Source organism: Paroedura picta, chromosome 14 (assembly GCF_049243985.1).
Source record: "Paroedura picta isolate Pp20150507F chromosome 14, Ppicta_v3.0, whole genome shotgun sequence".
In the NCBI taxonomy this organism is placed as follows: Eukaryota; Metazoa; Chordata; class Lepidosauria; order Squamata; family Gekkonidae; genus Paroedura; species Paroedura picta.
The window spans coordinates 36,420,390-36,440,152 of record NC_135382.1 but is presented as its reverse complement, the minus strand read 5'-3'; the positions used below and the strand labels follow the sequence as shown (position 1 = coordinate 36,440,152).

The following is a 19,763-nucleotide window of genomic DNA, read 5'->3' as shown; positions in this document are numbered from 1 at the left end:
GGACCACTGGGGGAGTGGGGATGGAGGTAGCTGTGAATTTCCCGCATGGTGCAGGGGGTTGGACTGGATGACCCCTGGGATCCCTGTCCAGGTCTATATTTCCATGTACAAAGTCCTACATAGTTTGTGCTTGTTGTCACCACACACATTCTCTCTCTCTCTCTCAGGCATCATACACAGGCCTACAACATCATGGAAAGGAAGTCAAGTCTAAGACATAAACAAGATAAACCTCGAATAATTCCAGGGATTTGCTTCCTAACTCGTACGCTGTGAGCATCGTGGCTCAGGCACATGGGAAAGCCCCACGTTCCGCTGTTCCGCTGCAGCAAGGGAGGTAGAAACAAGACCCTCCAAGCGAGGTAGGAGATAAAAATGCCCGATAAGCACGGCTACAGAGATACAGTTGCCTAACCTGGCCTAATGTGAAAGTCAGAGGCCGCTGCAAAAGGGTCATTTGAGGTCCCTGGTCTGTCCGTTTCTTAGTGGCAGGACACATGCTTTGCATTCCAGGCTCAATCTCGGGCATCTCCAGTTTCTCAGGTAAGTGTGCTGAGAAAGCTCTTGGCCAGACTTAGAGAGACATTGCCATTCGGAGCCAACAACTGAGCCGGATGGATCACTGGCTTGCCTCAGGACAGAGTAAGCTTCGTACGTCCCGCCGTTTCAAAGCGATTCCTGAACATTTTGTGGCATGCACAATTAGAGACAGCACAAGGAATGCTCCTGCCAACTTCTCAAATGTGTACTTTTCTCATTTCCTTCAGCCCCTCAAGAAGCTGACGGCAACCCTGAGAGGCCTACATTCTGTTTTCCACGAGGAGAACTGAGGGGAAAGAGTTACTCCCTCGCACTAAACCAGCCAGCTCTGGGGCCGGGGTGGGATTCGGTTCCCCAACCCCGACTTCAAGACCGTAAAGCAGCCCATTGACTTTCAAATTCTCTCTCTCGCCTCTTTTGAAACCACGCACCGTTTAAATGAATTCATCTATGCAAATAGAAAACGAGAGGGCTTCTTCCCAGCCCCCAATTCCCCGGAAGAGAAAAGGAATAGTATTCATGCCTCTTAATTACTCAAACATTGTCTCTTCCATTTGAAGCTATACTCATCAGCGGAATAATTAACATATTTATTTTTATCATTGCTGCTCCCTTTCCAAGAATTCATTTGGCTGCCTTCAGATTTAAAAGAATTCTGGGTCCATATTGGGGGGGGGGGTCCCCTTCCCCCCCTTGTTTTTTTTTTCAAAAGAAGGAATATCTGTTTTGTGATTGTTAACATTTTGGAAGGGGTGGGCTCGATGGAGGTTGCCCAAAAGAAAATATGGCTTTAATAGATGGTCACATCTGCATGGTATTACATGCATGTAAAACAGATGTAACCTTAATTACATTTTCATTTAAATTGCTAAATAGCTACTTCAGTTTTTTTTAACAAAAAAAGCTAAAATAACATGCAAACAACAGTAACAGTAATAACAAGTGTACTTAGAACTAAATGGAATGGATCAAAGAGACAGCAGACAGAATTTGAGCCGGTCTTTGAAAAAGATACAGTAACACAACAATGGCATATTGATTTACTCAGTAATTTAACATCTCGGCAGCCCAGCCAGAAGACACGGCTGGTTTTAGCGGAGACACATGGAGGTAAATCCGTCGAGTTTATATAAAGACTTTGGGTCGCAGGGAGATTAGATGTACTCTACTGGAGATTATGTAGCAAAACCCCAAATTGGAAATTAGAATGCTAATGCAATACAATCAAGATGATTACAGTTTGAGTAATGTCACAATCCGTATGGCAGCTAAGGCCTTCCTCTGCCATTTCTTTTCATGTTTCTCTACCAAATGCTAAGTGTACATTCCAGGACCAGGTTACAGGAGGTCATCCCTTTGACTCTTGCTACCGTCCCCGAGATCTTTATTCCTACTCCAAATGTTTGCAGTCTTCTATGACGATCCGGTTCCCACAAGTGGCCGTTTGTGTTAAACACGCGCCCCCCGCCACAGGGCACATCAACACACTGATGATATAGGACTGCCACAGGGATTGGAACTGGACTGCAGCATGGACAAAAATGCGAAGACGACCCAGAACTAAAAGTAAAATTTGTGGCAGGAGCGCCCTGCCACAAATTTGTTTCTAAGGTGCAATTCAACTCTTGCTCTTTTCTACTGCTACAGAGAGACTCGAACGGCTACCTGTCTTGATTGAAAAGCAAAGATGAAAGAAAATGGGGGAGAGAAGGTGAATACTGAAACGGGGCAAACCCTAGGACATAAGCAGAGCCCTCCTGGTCCACTGGCAGGGGCTCATGGGAATTGTAACACATGGACATCTGGAGGGCCGCAGTTTGACTACCCCTGCTCTAGGCTGATTGTGCATTGAGAAGGGAGTTGGATTAGGTGGCCTGTTATCCTCTTTCCAACTCTATGGTTCTATCAGTTAGCTCTGATTCCTTTCCTTTGACTAAAGGTACTGCTTTGACTTTGCCCATACTGAAGACATTATTTTAGCCTAAGGAGCATTCGAGAACTTGATGGGGAGATCCGATTTTGGTGGTCTCTCCTATGGGGTTCCTGAAAGGGCAACCGTCTTTCCCAAATCCCTCCCTCTTTGTTGCAGATAAGTCCCCTGCCCCGCTATTTATAGAACTAGAAATCTTATGATCTTTTGAAACAAAAAGGACCTCTGTGAGAGTGGGGTCTCCCCCCGCCGGGAGAAGAAAAAAATTGGCAAAAGCAAGAGAGTAGTTACTTCCTCATGAAAGACTCACTGTTTGCCTCAATATACATGAAAACACCAGTGCTTCTGGAAGAGGAAGAAATCCTCCGACCTTGTTTTGAAGTGCTAACTCACCCCAGTGTTTGCATCTTAAAATATTTATTTCCTTCATAAAATATCAATGTGCAGATCTCAGCTCCCTCAGTGGCAAATATTCTTATTTTTCATATTAGCACAAGCCCTCCGGAAACTTGAAGCCATGAGGCGGAGGGAAGCTAACATTTTGGATTTAAAAAAAGAAAGGAAAGGTTGTTTCTATTTTAGAAGAAGAAGAAGAGTTGGTTCTTATATGCCGCTTTTCTCTACTAGAAGAAGTCTCAAAGTGGCTTACAATCGCCTTCCCTTTCCTTTCCCCACAACAGACATTCTGAGAGATAGGTGAGCCTGGGAGAACTTTGCCACAACTGCAGTATGAGAACAGCACTATCAGGGCTGTGAAGAGCCCAATGTCACCCAGCGTCATGGGGAGGAACAAGGAATCAAACCCAGCTCTCAAGATTAGAAGCCACTGTTCTTAACTCTATACCAAGCTGGCCACTTTTAACCTCTACACCAAGCTGGCTTGGCCCAGTCTCAGTTCTCTCAGAGTTCTCTCAGCCCCACCTGCCTCACAGAGTGCCTGTTGTGGGGAGAAGAAGGGAAAGCTGATTGTCAGTCACTTTGGGTGATGTTGGGCCAGTCTCAGTTCTCTCAGAGCTCTCTAAGCCCCACCTGCCTCATGAGGTGCCTGTTATGGAGAGAGGAAGCAAAAGGCAATTGCAAGCTGCTTCAAGATTCCTTAAGGTAGAAAAAAGTGGGGTATAACTGCCTTTTCTTCTTCTACTACTGAATAAAACCATCTTACACTGCTTCTTGAAGATCGAAAGTAAGGGGACTGGGCTCTCCTCCTGGAAGAGTTTATTCCATAATTGTGGTCATATAAATGAGCCTCTTGTGGTGCAGAGTGATAAGGCAGCCGACATGCAGTCTGAAGCTCTGCCCATGAGGCTGGGAGTTCAATCCCAGCATCCGGCTCAAGGTCAACTCAGCCTTTCATCCTTCCGAGGCCGGTAAAATGAGTACCCAGCTTGCTGGGGGGTAAAACGGTAATAACTGGGGAAGGGAATGGCAAACCCCGTATTGAGTCTGCCATGAAAACGCTGAGGGCGTCACCCCAAGGGTCAGGCATGACTCGGTGCTTGCACAGGGGATACCTTTACCTTTAACCGGCCGAAGCTTCTATGAAATCTAGAACGTTTCCAAGAACACAATACTGAGACGCAAGCACTGAAATGCTCAGTGTGAGAGAGCTTAATTTATTATTACTCGAACCGTTTGCCCCCTACTTCTTGACTGTACTTGCTCCCAAGGTTATTCACCACAATGAGCAATCAGACTCCAAGAAAACATTGTCGACCGAAGCAGAAACTTAACTAGAAACCTCAAAATGCAAACTGTTGTATTTACTTGGCATGAAACACTCCACACACACACACACCTCTATTTGCTAATTCATGCTTTCCACAGTTGGGTGATAAAGTCACAAGCATTTCTCTGACGAGGAGCATGACTCAACACAAGGATTTTCTTGTTTAAGCTCGGTCTGTTCCAAAAACCAGGGCTACACAGCCATGCCTCTGTGCGCTAGCCGGGTAGGCTGCCTTCGGCCACAGGATCCGGAAGAAAAGAATGCAGATAACTCATTATCCACTCTAGAGTTGGGGATCCTGAAGGCAACAGAACAGCCTCGGGGTAAACAACTGAGCTTCCATTAAGCCCGGACTATACTGCTAGCAGATTTCCTCTAGCAATAAATCTGAGGTCACACGTGCAGAGAATTCTCAGCAGCAAGAAACCTGCTGGCATGCAGGGGATTGTTTCCCACACTGGAGACATGACAATCTTAATACTTTCTTCTCCCTCTTTGGCCTGACTGTGGAGCTAATACAAAATATGTATTTTGGCTACTGGGGTTGCAGTTAAGAAGGCACAGGGCTGCTGTATCCTTGTAGGTTTTCTATTGCCCTATGTAATTAAACATTTACAGAAATATTTTATCTTGTCCTGAATAGGGGGAATGGTTCTTTGGATGTTTCCATCACGTCTCTTTCCCAAAGCTAATAAAAATCAGCATACAATTAGAGCAAAACACGTCAGAAGCAAATTCTCAGTTCCATCAGGATCCGCCATTATTCATGTGCAAACCGTTACTCTACCACATTCATGACATTCTAATTTTTTTTAAAGAACCTTCGATTCACACACTCACACACACAAACACTTCTGATTTCTCTGAAAACCTGATTCTTCCCCCATGTCTGTAAAACCATCCCCCATGTCTGCCCCTGGCCCCATTGTGTGGAGTATTTTGATCCACACTCTCAGGCCAAAGCCCATTTTACACATGGTAGATAATGCACTTTCAATGCACTTTGGAAGTCGATTTTCCCGGTCTGCACTGGAAAATCCAGCTGCAAAAACACACTGAAAGAGCATTATCCAATATATTTAATAATATTTAATAAATAATCTTTATTCTTAGAGGTCTTGGATGTTCAGTGGGGAGAAGCTACAGAGTTGTCATGTCCCCCCTGGCCACTGGCAGGGGATGGGTTGGTGGGGCTGCAGATCCAGACTGGAAAACTCCTTGCGATTTGGGGGTGGAGCCTTGGAAGGTCAGGGACCTCGGGTGCAATGCCATAGAGTCTCCCCTCCAGAGCATCCATTCTCTCAAAGGGGACTGATCTCTGTAGGCTGGAGATGAAATGTAATTCTAGGGGAGCCCCAGGTCCCATCTGGAGGTGAGCAATAAACAGTCCACGTGGACAAGGAAGAAACATTCATGTGATGCACCACCAGGATTAATAGACACAATGTAAGCTGCTGCACTTTAAAAAAAAAAGAGGCAGATTTAGGGAAGGTTTGCATAAGATCCTTCACACATTCTCCTTTGCAAACTGACTTCCCTGGCAGGTAAGACGGGAAAAGGCTGCCCTGTGCAAATGAAGTTTGGGGAGGATTATTTGATCAGACTGGATGAGAAGAACACCCACACTAACCAACAATATTGTATTAAAACTCTTTAACTCGCACCTGCAGAAAGCTGCAGAGTGACATTTAAAATAATCCACTGATCACCTCTCCAATACCTGCATCCCGAATGCAAAATGTCAGCGGCAAACCTATAATACTCCACAGAGCAAGGGAGCAGTTGACTTTAGAAATGAACTCGCACGGCTATGTGACTTGGATGGCTATGTTTTATCCCTGCCTCTTTTTGATTTTTTAAAAATGGAACTCAACATTGCGGTCCTATAGAACAACTTTCAATGGTTAAGCATAAAATACCCCGGGGGGGGGAATTAAAACAGGGCTGAATGAACTGACAACATAAGAATACAAAGAACATTCTGCTGGATAAGGCCAGTGGTCCATCTAGTCCAGCATCCTGTCTCACACAGAAAGTGGCCAACCAGTTCCTCAGTAGGGCCATCAGCAGGGCATAGAGGCTGAGGCCTTCCAAAGAACCTCAGAAGAGCCCTGCTGGATCAGACCAGAGGTCCATCTAGTTCAGCATCCTGTCTCACACAGCAGCCAAAAAGTTCCTCTCCATGGCCAACAACAGGGCAAAGAGGCTGAGGCCTTCAGAAGAACCCCAGAAGAGCCCTGCTGGATCAGACTAGAGGTCCATCTAGTCCAACATCTTTCCTCTTTCCTCTGACTGCTGCCGCATGAATCAGCCATTCTTTTCCAGCTGGATAGCCCCGGCAAGCCCAATCCCTTCAAATCTTGGAAGCTAAGCAGGGAGACCTCCAAGGATTTTTATTTTGCAATTTATATGTATTCATTTGTTTCCTAGACTGCCCTTCCCTGCAAGCGGGCTCCGGGAGGTTTGTTTACAACATGTATTCCACACATATAACATTATAAAATCACAATGAAAACCATAATAAAACTTTATAGTGCTCTGCTTCTTGACTATTTATCAATCCGTCTGCCTCTCTGTGTCTTAGTATTCAGTTTAGTGACAGAGATAACTTGGAGGTCAATGGAGGGGGGGGGAAGGCCCATAGATTTTATTGGCTGTTTCAGTTAGTTAGCTTGTTCTGGCCTCAACCAAATGTCAGGGCTCAGAGCGGCTCACAATGTAGCAACAAGAAAGCCATAAATTTGGGTGGTAGTTCCTCTAAGGACCACTAGGGGTCATGAAGCAGAGGCAGGAAACGGCAAACTACCTCTGAACACCCCTTGCCCGGCTGCTGGACAATCCCCGGATCTCGTAGCTACACTACACCCCCCCCCAATAATAAATAATAAATAATAAATAAATCTCCCAGCTGTTGGTTTCCTGGCCATACCCAGCTGATGGGGCAGTGCCCAATCAGTCCTCCACCTGCCTCACTCCACGCTACCACCTGTGTCCCCCGCCCACAGCAACCCAAGCTGAACACAAGCTAGGCTAACAAATGCTGAAGCAATTAAACTCACACAGCCCAATAATATAGAATTCAATTTACACATTAACGGAAAGTCTACAGGAAATAAAATGGCATGAATAAAATCCAGACTAAAATCAGGAGGGCAAAAACCCCACAAGCATTTATTTATTTAGAATACATTTGACTCTAGTCACAGATGTTAAGATAAACATTATTTGTAATGTCATGATATCGGAGAGAAGAACAGGAAAAAAAAGAAAGAAGAAAGAAACAATTTATGGGGAACAAAAAAACTCCGGGGGGAAAATTGCCAGTCTTAACGGGAGAAGATCAGCCAGGAGGGAGGGAGGGAGGGAGGAGAAAGTTTCTTTCGGACAGGGAAGAAACGAAACTGGGCTGGGGTTCTTCCAACTGAAATTCAGTTTTATGAGATGTATCCAAGTTTCCCGAATACACACAGACTAAAGGGGGGCAATATCAGCGAACCGAAGTCTGTGTTACATACACTCTATATCACTTTATGAGGGAGGAGAAGAATGAAGGAAATCTATTTCAGGTATATACCAGAGCTGCTGGACTATAACATCTGGGCCCTCGGAGATTTATATGCATTATAGCAGGGGTAGTCAAACTGCGGCCCTCCAGATGTCCATGGACTACAATTCCCAGGAACCAGCGAACGCTGGCAGGGGCTCCTGGGAATTGTAGTCCATGGACATCTGGAGGGCCGCAGTTTGATTACCCCTGCACTATAGGAAGCTTGGAAAACCATATAAGAACTGGCGAAGACAAAGATCCTTCATAGTATTATTTTTGAAAGATGCTTTCAAGTAATTTCTATACCGCCCAGAGCCATAGGGAAGGGCAGTATAGAAATCTAAAATAAATAAATAAATATAAAATAAATAATTCGATAAGAACTCGAAATATAACCTAATACCCAATCCAGATCTGATTTTATACACAATTTGTACAAAGACTGGCTGGAGAACATTTTGATTTTTACTAATGAAGATAAATAAAATCACCATTAGTGGAGGGGGGATAGACTGGGGAGGGGAAAGCCGTAATGCCAGGTAGACCATATTGCAAAAGGGCCGTAGAATTGTTTCTTTGAAACCCGACCATATGTAATGACAATGTAAAGTCACTTCTAAGAGACAACTGGAATCCACAACGGTTCCCCAGAGCTGCCAAATCCCTTTAATAAATAAGAAATTTCCCCCAAGATTGCACAAAAACATATTTAAGACGTAGACTAAAGTACCCAAAGTTTATTTGTTTGTTTTCAAGGCTCAGAGGAATCTTTAGTCCAAGATAAAGGACAAATGCTGTATTTTAATTAGCAACATTTATCCCTGAAAAATAAAGAGAACATCAGGTATGTGATATAAAAGAATCTTTTAATATAAAGGACAGATGGCGACATCACTCTTGGGCCCAGTGCTGACTGCCCCAGGAAAAAAAAAGTCTATAATTTTAAAAGGCTTTGAGAATCCCCAATGGAGTGTATGTCTGGAAGGTAGGAAGCCCGAACATTCTGTCTGCAAAGAAAAGGATGGTCCATTTCAGCAACATTGTGAAAGTTCTTCAAGAGATGTATAGCAAACAGCTTCTGGGGGCTGCCATTTTGGGAAGGCTGAAGTCTTTCAGGAGGCCCTGGCGACATTCCCTGGAAAAGGACAGCGCCGAAGACCTTATTCTGATGAGTTAGTGGTGACGAAAAAATAAACCCATCCAGGAAATTCCTAGCTCAAATACCAGGATCTCACTAGCTGCCCTTAAACATTCTCATTTTCAATGCCTCCCCCTTCTCCAATCTGTTGTGTGGGTTCTATAACTGGTCTACCTGATGGGCTGTTATAAGAATTACAAGGTAATTGACTTTGCTGCTGTAAGTACTACTTAAATGCTAAGTACTACTTATTATTTTGATGCTCAAATGTGTGAAGATGTAATAACCAGAGAATTCACCATGATATATATCCCTATTTATGTACATATTTTTACAGGTAAAATAATGTCCCAAACTTTACAAATCCCATGGCCTTTCCTAACTATGTCAATAAGTCTTCCCCAGCCCTAATGCGTCCACCAAACCTAAAAACTCCCCAACCCGACTCATGCCTAAGTTAACCATAACCCTAAACCCTAACGTTTACCCTGATATAAATCCCTATTTCCCCCATATTTCTTACATGTAAAATAATGTCAACAATATTTATACATACCATGGCCTTTCCTAACCATGTCATTAAGCCCTAACCCTAACCTACAAACTCCTCAACCCAACCCATGCCTAATTTAAGGACTTTCTAACCATCATCTATAATCCAAGGTGCTTTGAAGAGCTCCTTGTTCATGCAGTTCTATTAGCAATGTAGGAGTTCAAAAGAATATTCCATGTTTAAAAAAGACATAACGGGCCAATGGCAGAACTAGAATATGGAACACAAGGAAGTCTTAGGCCCGGGTAACTCCGCATAGCATCACTCTGCCAATCACCTATGTTCAGAAGTACAAAACCCCTAAGCCTCCCTGAACCCTTCTGGGGAATGGCAGGGTAAAAATCAAATAATAAATAAAAATGGCACTAAGAGAACCTGCTTGGCACAGTGGTTAAAAGCAGCGGCATCTAAACTGAGGAACTGGGCTTGATTCCCCAGTTTTCTACCACATGCAGCTAGCTGGTTGACCTGGGGCCAGTCACAGTTCTCCCGGAGCACTCTCAGCCTCACCTCCCTCACAGGGTGTCTGCTGTGGGGAGAGGAAGGGAAGGTGGTTATAAGCTGCTTTGAGACTCTTTTGGGTACAAAAAAAAAAGCTCTTCATCTTCATCGCCCATCTTTGGTCCTGATCAAAGTTCCCCAACCATGGGATCTTGTTTTGCAACACGTGCCACGGTAAGGCCAAATAAATGAAACTGTCCGATCCCGTCCCTAAATTTACGTCTAAGCATGCATGAAAGCGGAAGCCGAACCGTCAAACTGTCGACGTGCTCCTTCCTAAATTAATCCAATTATTCAAATGTCAGTTAAAACTGTCAGAGAGGGCTTCCTTGGGCCGGCCCAAAACTGTTAAAAATTAAAACTGTTTTACTTCGTTTAGTCTCTCTGCCTTTTTAATGTAAAACCCACAGTCCTGACAAAAAGATGTGGGATTTGACACCCACAGCAACACAGCCTCGGCTTCTGTCGTGCATGCATAATTCACTTTGGAAATTTGCGTTTGCTTTTAAAATATTACTAAAATATACATGCAACATATGCTAATCGGGCCTCATTGGCCCGCGAGCAGGAGCCAATAGGTTAGCTGTAAACTTTGCCCAGTGCATGCACTGTACATAAAGGGATTATAAATGAAAGGCTGCCCGTCCCTGGCTCTGGCTCTTCAGCTCTGGCCAAACTGACAGCCCCAAATCCCTGCAACATCTAACATGCCCTTCCTGTGGTGAAGCCAGCCTGTTCTCAGAGTCTTAATTACATCCCAGCTGACTGCCTGGCCATGCCAGAATCACGCAGGAAAGAAAGAAAGAAAGAAGGAAGGAAGGAAAGAAAGGGGGAGGAAAAAAAGAGAAAAGGATGTACCTTCACTCACAATAGGGTATACTAAACAGGCTCCCAGCCACATGGAAAGAAACCTCCTGCAAGAAGGAGAAAGGCACACTGGAGAGGGCAGGAAGCTATCGAGAGGATAGAAGAGGAGGGAGAAAGTGGAAACAAGCTTCCTCCCGAATCTGCCAGGACCGGCGAGGGGCAGATCGCACGGAAACAAGGCAATCCCTCGCTCCCACCGAGGACTCTCACGCCAAGGACTGCTGTTCTCCAAGATGGGCCGCCGTTACGAAGACTCACTAGATTAATGATTGCTAAGGAAGGCTACGCCACCCCACACTGCTCAGGCCATTATAATTACAGAAGAACAGCAGGCCGCATTCGGCAATGGCAAATGGTATCATATGTTTCCCCCGGACGGTTTGCCAAAGGAGCTTCGGAGATGCGGGTCTTAATCGCCTCCGGCAAGAGCGAGTCGGAAAAAGGACATCCGCACCGGATCTGGCGGCAGTGCCATCGTTTCCGAAGGTCGGGGGTTAGCCCTCCAACACCTCGCTTACCCCTTGTTCGTCCCACCCCGTGTGAATTGGACCAGCGACTGTTTTGTTCCACGTCATCCAGTCATGTCGGCTCCCCCCACTACGTTTAAAGTTTTCTTCCGGGAGTTACTTTGGCCCGTAGCCTAGGCACTTACTCCGGGTATTAGTATAGAATCATAGAATCATAGAGCTGGAAGGGGCCATACAGGCCATCTAGTCCAACCCCCTGCTCAACGCAGGATCAGCCCTAAGCATCCTAAAGCATCCAAGAAAAGTGTGCATCCAACCTTTGCTTGAAGACTGCCAGTGAGGGGGAGCAGGCCTACGTCGTTCTGGTGTAGTGGTTAAGAGTGGCCAGCCTGGTGCAGTGGTTAAGAGCAGTGGCCTCTGATCTGGAGAACCAGATTTGATTCCCAATTCCTCCACATGCAGCCAGTGTTGTGACCCTGAGAGAATCACAGTTCTCCTAAGGCTCACAGAGCAGTTCTTTTAGAGCTCACTCGGCCACACTGCAGGGTGTCTGCTGTGGGGAGAGAGAAGGTGACTGCAAGCCGCTTTGAGATTCCTTTGGGTAGTGAAAAGCAGGTATAAAAGCTAACCTGTTAAGGCAAACTTTGGCCTTGGCCTTTTCTAGAAGCATTACCTGAGTCTTTGAAACCAAAAAGTAAAGATACTTTTTGGGGATCATGTATTTTGGGTGCATGGCAAGGGCCAGGGAATGTCAATCGTTTTGCTGTTTCCCCTCTTATAGCGCCAGGCTTTCTTGGACATTGGGATGGGGGGGGACGGAATACAGGAAGTTTAACTCTGTATTCAGTTGGGATGTGTTATTGTTGGAGCCGACACACAGCAAAAAAGAACTATTTCCCCTGTGGATTTTGGCGGGATATTGTTCCTCATTGAGTTGGCAAGGAAATGTTTCCTCCCGGGCTGGACATCAGATGGGGCACCCTTCGTGGAGCTATGCCGCGCTTTTATGTGCCTCGCAAGGAAGTGAGGAACTGTACGGAGGGAAGAAAGGAAGCAAGAAAATTGGCCGGTGGATTTCTACAAGGAGAAGACACGCATGTCTCTTTGTCTCGCCGTGGCTTCCAAGCGGTGATCCCCTTTTTATGCATTTTATGGGCACGTGCACAAGCACGGACTGTGTGGCACATCTGCTTCACATAACTAAGTCCGATCGGCAAAAGCATGCCTGCGTACAAAAAGAATGAAACTTTGTTGGTTTTAAAGGTTGCGCTGGACTCAAAGTCTCGGATGACCCTCGCAAGTTACTGAGCTTTGGCAAACTGCGGTGTCTTTGTAACAACTTTTTCAGCATCCCGTGAAACTGGCCAGTTTGCAGATTTGAAAGAAGAGGTCTCTCTTCTCACAGCTCGGTGATATTTAGCGCTGCCGGAGGATGCAATGCCTGACAATATAATAAGCTGATCATAGTGGTTTCTCTTATGGGGAGGAGGGGCCCTTTAGAAGCTGAAGTGCGAGTTTTCAGACTGGTAGGGTCGGGCAGAAAGGACAATCCTGCCAGATGTTACGTCTTCCCCAGCTCAAATCACAAACCAGCCACGTTTGAAACGGAGAACGCTTTCCCCAAATGTCTTGCTATCAGCCGCAAGGATCTCAGTCATCAGTTAGACCCATCCATTGGAGCTCTTTGGATCTGACCTATTTTGTCTTGAAAAGAAACCTGAGGAGAGGCCAGAGAGTGCGTCCCTGATAAACTGACCGTAAATTATGTCCATCATAGCTCCTCAGCGAGCAACAGTTTGCACGATCCAGCCCCGAGGCTGATTCACGGCTCTAAAAATAGGGCATTGTGGTCTCTGAAACGAAAACCGTTCCCCCTTTTCGGCATTATCTCTCCCCATCATAAAGATTGTAATTTACTTGCTCGCTAAGATCCGGAAAATCACAGGTGCTACAATCTCTTTCTTTACGTGGTCACTCCTTGTGTTTCTACCCAAGCCCTAGTCGCCTCTTAATAGTTCCATTACTCAAATTATAGGACTGTCTCTCCCATTGTAAATGGCTTTATTTACATTTGGGTTTCCTACTGTGTTCTAGATCAGCGGTAGTCAACCTGTGGTCCTCCAGCAAATGCTGGCAGGGGCTCCTGGGAATTGTAGTCCATGAACATCTGGAGGACCACAGGTTGACTACCCCTAGATAAACTCATCACCGCAGAGACTTGAATGTGTAGCTCTGATTTGGATAGGCTAGGTTAGCCCGATCCTGTCAGATCTCAAAAGCTTGGGAGATCTCCAAAGAATTGGGGTGGTAGTTCCTTCAAGGAGTCCTGACGCAGAGGCAGGAAATTGCAAACCAATTCCCAATGTCCCTTGTCTGTCTTCCAGAAAGTTCTCCTATCTCCTGACAATACTACAAATGCCATACAATTATTATTATTATTATTATTATTATTATTATTATTATTATTATTATTATTATTATTATTATTATTATTATTATTATTATTATTATTAAAATATTTGAATGGTTGTCCTCACAAACAATAATTTCTTTTATTGGTTTTTCTTGACTTTGAAATATGGAGGGTGCTTTTCTATAATGTTTCTTACCCAGTGCTTGGATGAGGTTGTGACTACCCTGAAATTTCAATCAAGTATGTGGTGGTGGGGGGTGGGATGTCCTCTGGATACACAATGCCTTTGATGCAATTTTGGGAAGCTGTGATGTATTCAGAGCACAGAGCAGAAACATCGATACATAATACCTAGCTAGAGAGATGGATGGATGGATGGATGGATGGATGGATGGATGGATGGATGGATGGATGGATGGATGGATGGATGGATGGATGGATGGATAATGTGGTTTCTAGGCCATAAAGAACTGTAAAGCCACAATACTTTGAACTGAAGTTGACAGCCAACTCAAGGAATTTTATATGCCTTACAATAATATCTTGTGTCCTCACTTGTAAATAATAAAATGATTTTCAAAACAGGTAAGATTGGTCTCAAGCAACTTGTCTCTGACAATAATGGGGTTAATAACTTCTAGGAAGTCCAGTCCGAAAGGGCAGTTTCAATTGTTACAGCAAATTTTTCATGGAATGCCCAAGAAAGTTGAGAGAGGGGATGCCTTGGTGCATGTGTTTTCATGCTTTTCATTTCAACTCCCCCGTGGGGGCCTTCTCTGAGTGTTCCCCTCAAATCCTGAAGCCAGAAAATAAACCCTTGAGACTTTAGAAAGACTGCCGTGTTCGAGGGTGGCGGGGAGGAATAAGTTCTGGTGTGTCGATTCAGCTCTTTGTCAAATTTTGCTCTCAGTGGCAAGCACGCTTTTGACAGAGTATTTAAACTTCCATTAAACTTGAATTCCCAAATATTTGGCTTAAATCTGACTAAGCCGACACGAGCCGTGTTGTTCGCGATGACTACGGCTGAGATTAAAAGGAAAAAAAAATAACCCTATCCTTCCCTACACAAAGGGAATTCATCACACCATTACAGAAGACCTGGCGCATGAAAAAAAATCTCCCTGCACTGGTCTAATCGCACCAGAGAAATGCGTTCCTGAAAGAGGCAGGAGATGAATATTACAATCAAGCGGCACTCATAAATCAAACAGGAGATAGTAATATCTGTTGCAATTCTCCTCCGATTCATATTGGGACGCCGGAAATTATTGCAATGAAGTGGGGTGGGGGGAGAGTTCTGGCATTAGAGCACTAGTTGAACATCAAAGATCACGCGTCCGCATTAACCAACTTTGTTCGTTTTGATCGCCGGCAACGGAGCCATGCCACAACTGGCGTGGAATGCGTGTTAGGGAGCTGGCTTTGTAAAGGCCGTCGAACAGGGGAAGGACCCAGCAGGTGAATTAGGCACTTTGGCTAGACTTCTCTCTGGGAGCTGGAGGCGGCAGAGGCGAAGCAACTGTAAAACTATTCTCAGTTCCACGTAGCTGAAAGAGAGTTGGGAGGGGGTGTGGGGAGAAAGAGAGAAGATACTTCTGATGGCAGAAACTCTCATTTACTCTGGCGTCAGGTTGGCTGCAGGTGAAAAGGAGCAACGTAACCACGACACAGAAAAAAGAAAGGCGAGGTTAAGAGACCAATCACTTTATCTTGTATTGATTTCTGGACACTGTGTCTCAGATATTTTCCAAGATAGAATGACAGGCCGGGCTTTGTGCGGGGAAGAGAAGAAAACGTCCAGGGCACCGGTGGCCGTCACTTTCTGATCGTATTTCCTCGAAGAACTGTGTCACGTTAGGATGACTTTGTGCGGGTGTGCGCGTTTGTGTGTGAGGAGAGAAAGCCTTACTACATTACCGGGAGGAGAGAGAAAAGAGTTGAGTAGCTAATCAGCCATTTGTCTCTGGAGCTACGCAACTTGGGAATCGAGAGGTCAAAAATCAAGTTCAATTTGCCCAACTGGTTTCTCTTTCCTTTTTTTAAAGGGCTCGGGTACCCCCATGTCTCTGGTCAATGAACCCATTCTGCTCAGTCAGAGGTCCTGTCAACTCAGATTCAGTATCGGTCACTGCTGAGAAATGCCTCAAGACACGTTACACTGAAAGAAGCCCCACGGCATGAGTTGAGAGATTCCCCCTGGCTCCGGAGGGAGAAGACAATGGGACCTGTTTTCAAGATCAGCCAAGTTTGACTCTTTTTAATGCGCCAACATGCTTATGAGCGGCCACAATATTTAGAAGGCTGGGAATGGACAATTAAACAGAGACAAAGGCCCTTATCTACGGCTTTGGCAGGGCGTCCGATCACATCAGGAATACAACCCCCCAAATCACTCCGGTCTAACTTATGAATCATACAGGCTTGAAATTGTACACTCAGGCAGGCTTCTGGTGTCTGGTTAGTAAAATCTCAGTGAAGGCGACATTTTAAAGTGGAAGTTTAAAAACAATTTTTTTGAATTAAAAAAATAACATTTTTTCACTCCCCAAGCGCTATAGGTCTAATCCTAAGGTCGGCACAGCCATTAGCTTCAACGTAAAGTTGCTTTATGGTCCTTCTCATGATGACTTGCCCTACTTACATCAGAGGAGAACCAGCGTGGTGTAGAGCAGGGGTAGTCAACCTGTGGTCCTCCAGATGTCCATGGACTACAATTCCCATCAGCCCCTGCCAGCAAATGCTGGCAGGGGCTCATGGGAATTGTAGTCCATGGACATCTGGAGGACCACAGGTTGACTACCCCTGGTGTAGAGGTTAAAGAGCAGCAGACCTTAACTGGGTTTGTATATATGTTTTTTTAATTTGTTAAACATTTATTGGGTGATATGGCTATGCATGGCCATGTCGATCCCCCCACCCCCCCAATGGCCAGTGATGAACCTGGTGGGAAAGGGTTGAAAACGTTCACAGCTCTGCTTCCCAACCGTATTCTGCACGATCGTGCTGCTTTTGTGGTTTCTCGAAGCCTGAAGGAAGTTTGAGGGGTTTCTCAACGGTCAAAAATGTGGAGAAAGGCTGCTCTATCCCATGGCGCTCAGCTGGGTATACACGAGCATGTTCGGTTTTATTTTTGCAACCCCCCCTGCCCCCCCCCCGCAACCTGAGTTAGGCTGAGAGATAGGAACTGATCCCAGGCCAACTGTAGGACATTGCAGGTGAGTGGCGATTTGATCCAAGTTTTTGCAGCCCGGCCCAGCCTTCCGTCTGCTGGACCCTGGAACAAATAAGTAGCCCTGCCAAGGAACAAATGAAATGAAAACAGTAGCGACATCTGAATTGGGAGAAACAAAAGAAGTGAAAATAAAAAAAAGAGGGATCTTGGCATTCCATCAAGTTACAGAGGCAATAATATCTTGTAGCCACAAGCTCTTGGGTTGCGCCTTTACGCCCGTTCCAGCTCTTCTCATTCGTCACTTGGCTCGATACCTCCGAAACAGAGAAACCTCGACAAGCACCATGCCCCCAAAAAATCATAATTAATGCTCTTCAGGCCGTACAGCTTAGCGGGGGGGAAATATGTTGTAACAATTGCTCTAATGCCGAAATACCACATCGCCAAATGTTCCTGTCAAAGAGCGGTTTAATTACTCTGGCACCCACGCCACTTATAATCACCTGTCATTAGCAACAACGCTTACATCTGTTTACACGTCTGTCAGAACCGCCAGCCCAGCTGAACTCCACGGATGGGAGACAACTCTTGCTAGGACATGGCCCCAGATGTGCAAAGGTCGTCTTAAGGTCACCAGTCCCAAGGTGGCACCGGGAGAGCTGCGGAGAGGGAGCGTCATACAAAAGACATTTCGATAGTTCGTCTTCGAGGCATTAGAGAAGAGCAAGAGAACCGTCTGAAGAAGTGAGCCGTGACGCACAAAACCTCCTGCCTTGCCACAAACTGCGTCAGTCTTGATGGTGTTCCTGGATTCTTGCTCTTTTCTGCTGCTACAGACAGACTAACAGGGCCGCCCATGTTGATCTATGTGAGGAAGGGGACAGTGGCTCCTGAAAGATCCTCTCCTGCCGTACATTTTGATAGCCTTTAACTTGCTACTTTTCTTCCTGGTGTTCCTAGACGCTTGCCCTTTTCTACCGCTATAGGCAGGCTAGCACAGCGATCCATTTGGAGCTGTCTTAGATGCATGGCGGCTTAGATTCAGTCGTATCCCATCCGTTTTTTTTTTGTTCTGAATGTACGGCTTGAAGAAAACATGTCTGTTTGGGGGGAGATCCACAGCACGTAGGCATGCTGAGAAAATGGACCATGTAGACCAGGGGTCCTCAAAACCTTGAGCCCGTGGGTAACTTCTGAAACCTGACACAAGGTCGTGGGAACGGCCACCAAACGGCAGCTGCGAGAAGTGAAGCCAACCACAAAATGGCTACCACGAGAGGCAGCGGCCTCTCTCAGGGTGTGAGGTCCTCCATAACTGTTCCACATGTCAGGCATAACCTCTGTTGAACAAGAGGTCCCTTAAGGTGGACCATACTGGTTAACAGTATTTTCTTGAAGACTAACAGCTGAACTTCAGGCACACAGCGATGGTATGAAAAATCTGCACAACCAGTCAGACCCCCCAAGGGCCAATCAGAAGTCCTACTGGGGGAAAGCCCTGTTTGGCTCGGCCCACTTGATAAAAGCATGGATGAGCTGCAGAAAGGGGCACCATGACACTCACCAGTAGCATGTTGGGGGCCCCAAAGGAGGCCAAGAGTATATATATTCATGGACCAACACCGGAACAGCAATGGAGGGGGACAGCAACCACGCATCACCCGGGGATCTTGGAAGACTATTTACAGAAGCTGGCAACTTGCAGTATTCACACTGCAGGGGCACAATTCATTATTGATGATATTTGACTGCCATTTTCAACTGACATCGGCTCCCGAAGGGGCTCGCAGGAATCAATAAAGGCAATGTGAATAGCAATTAAAACGGAAGGCGAACGCTCTTTGCAGAGGGAACCCTCAGACTGAGCAGCATGGTGAGTTCGTGTCTGGCTGTCTCCTGCCCCTCTCTCTAAGGGGCACGCCGATGGCAGAAACTGGAAGGAGAGGGACTCCTCCCTGGAGCTGTTTCCAGGCATAGCGGGGGAGCTTCTTCCTTCTCTATTTCTCTCCAATGGCCCAATAGCAATTAGAAACCAGAGGAGTGGGAGTTCTCGGTTGGACCCAAGCATGGTGGACAGATGCCGGGTTACTTTCCAACTTTTCTTAGCTGGCGAGAGGAGAAGGATGTAGGTACAATGGATGAGAACCTTTCTAATTCCTCCCCACCCCCCGAACGGCCTCGTAGAGTTGTAAACTAGAGGGTGGGCCTGTCCATTGGAGCAGGTCTCTAACACAACTGAAGACCCCCTTGCCTTTGCCAGCGAACTCAACAGCATTCCAACCTAAAATGTATTTTGGCTTTCTCTTGGGGGCATATGATGGGATGAAAGAAGGTTTCCATTTTCATTAATCCCTCATGGCTCTTACCTTCACAGCTCTTGTCAAACATGCCCAAAGGGACACATCTATTAAGTCTCATTATCCAAAGCTGAATTTTTTTCCCCACCTTAGCAGTCTCTCTCTCTCTTTCTCTCTCTCGTTGTGGCCATACTCAAGGACTTGAGGATAACCACTTGCAACGGGCTTCCTGAAGGCCAGCTCTTCGTTTGATGAAATTAAGCGCTCGCGACGGCTCTCCGAACGATGGGCCAGACTTTCAAGGGATGGCAAAGGCTAGCGTGCTTAACATTACAGCTTGCATTCTAGAGACGTCTGCAATTGTGAAAGGAGCATATGGCAACATTTGATGCTAAATTTGAACTGCCCCCGTCACACACCTGAAAGCGAGCCAAGATATCTCTTTGCTTTGCATTATGGTGAAATCTAAGCGGGTCTGAACAACTATAAATGGTTACTGTTTGAATTGGCTCCTACCTGGTATCAGATTCAGACTCAGGAATCTTAGCAAAGAAATTACATGGGATAAAATGGATATTTCTAAATTACAAGCCGGCAATTCCAGTGGCTAGC

General features: G+C 45.7%; 1 protein-coding gene and 1 long non-coding RNA gene across 4 annotated transcripts in view; one reads left to right on the top strand and one right to left on the bottom strand.

Annotated features, from left to right (window-relative positions):
• FTO (FTO alpha-ketoglutarate dependent dioxygenase) overlaps positions 1 to 19,763 on the bottom strand; it is a 202,490-nt gene that overhangs the window by 68,816 nt on the left and 113,911 nt on the right. The window contains exon 9 of one of the 3 annotated variants that reach the window (XM_077310546.1): positions 15,076 to 15,229. The exons of the other annotated variants lie outside the window; for them this stretch is intronic. Within the exon in view, the coding sequence (XP_077166661.1) occupies positions 15,091 to 15,229 (139 nt within the window). The 3' untranslated portion in view covers positions 15,076 to 15,090. Of the gene's footprint in view, positions 1 to 15,075; positions 15,230 to 19,763 lie in introns of those variants that run through there. 3 annotated transcript variants of the gene reach the window in all.
• The window catches only part of LOC143823859 (uncharacterized), an 85,751-nt gene that overhangs the window by 42,433 nt on the left and 23,555 nt on the right, over positions 1 to 19,763 (top strand). The window lies entirely within an intron of this gene.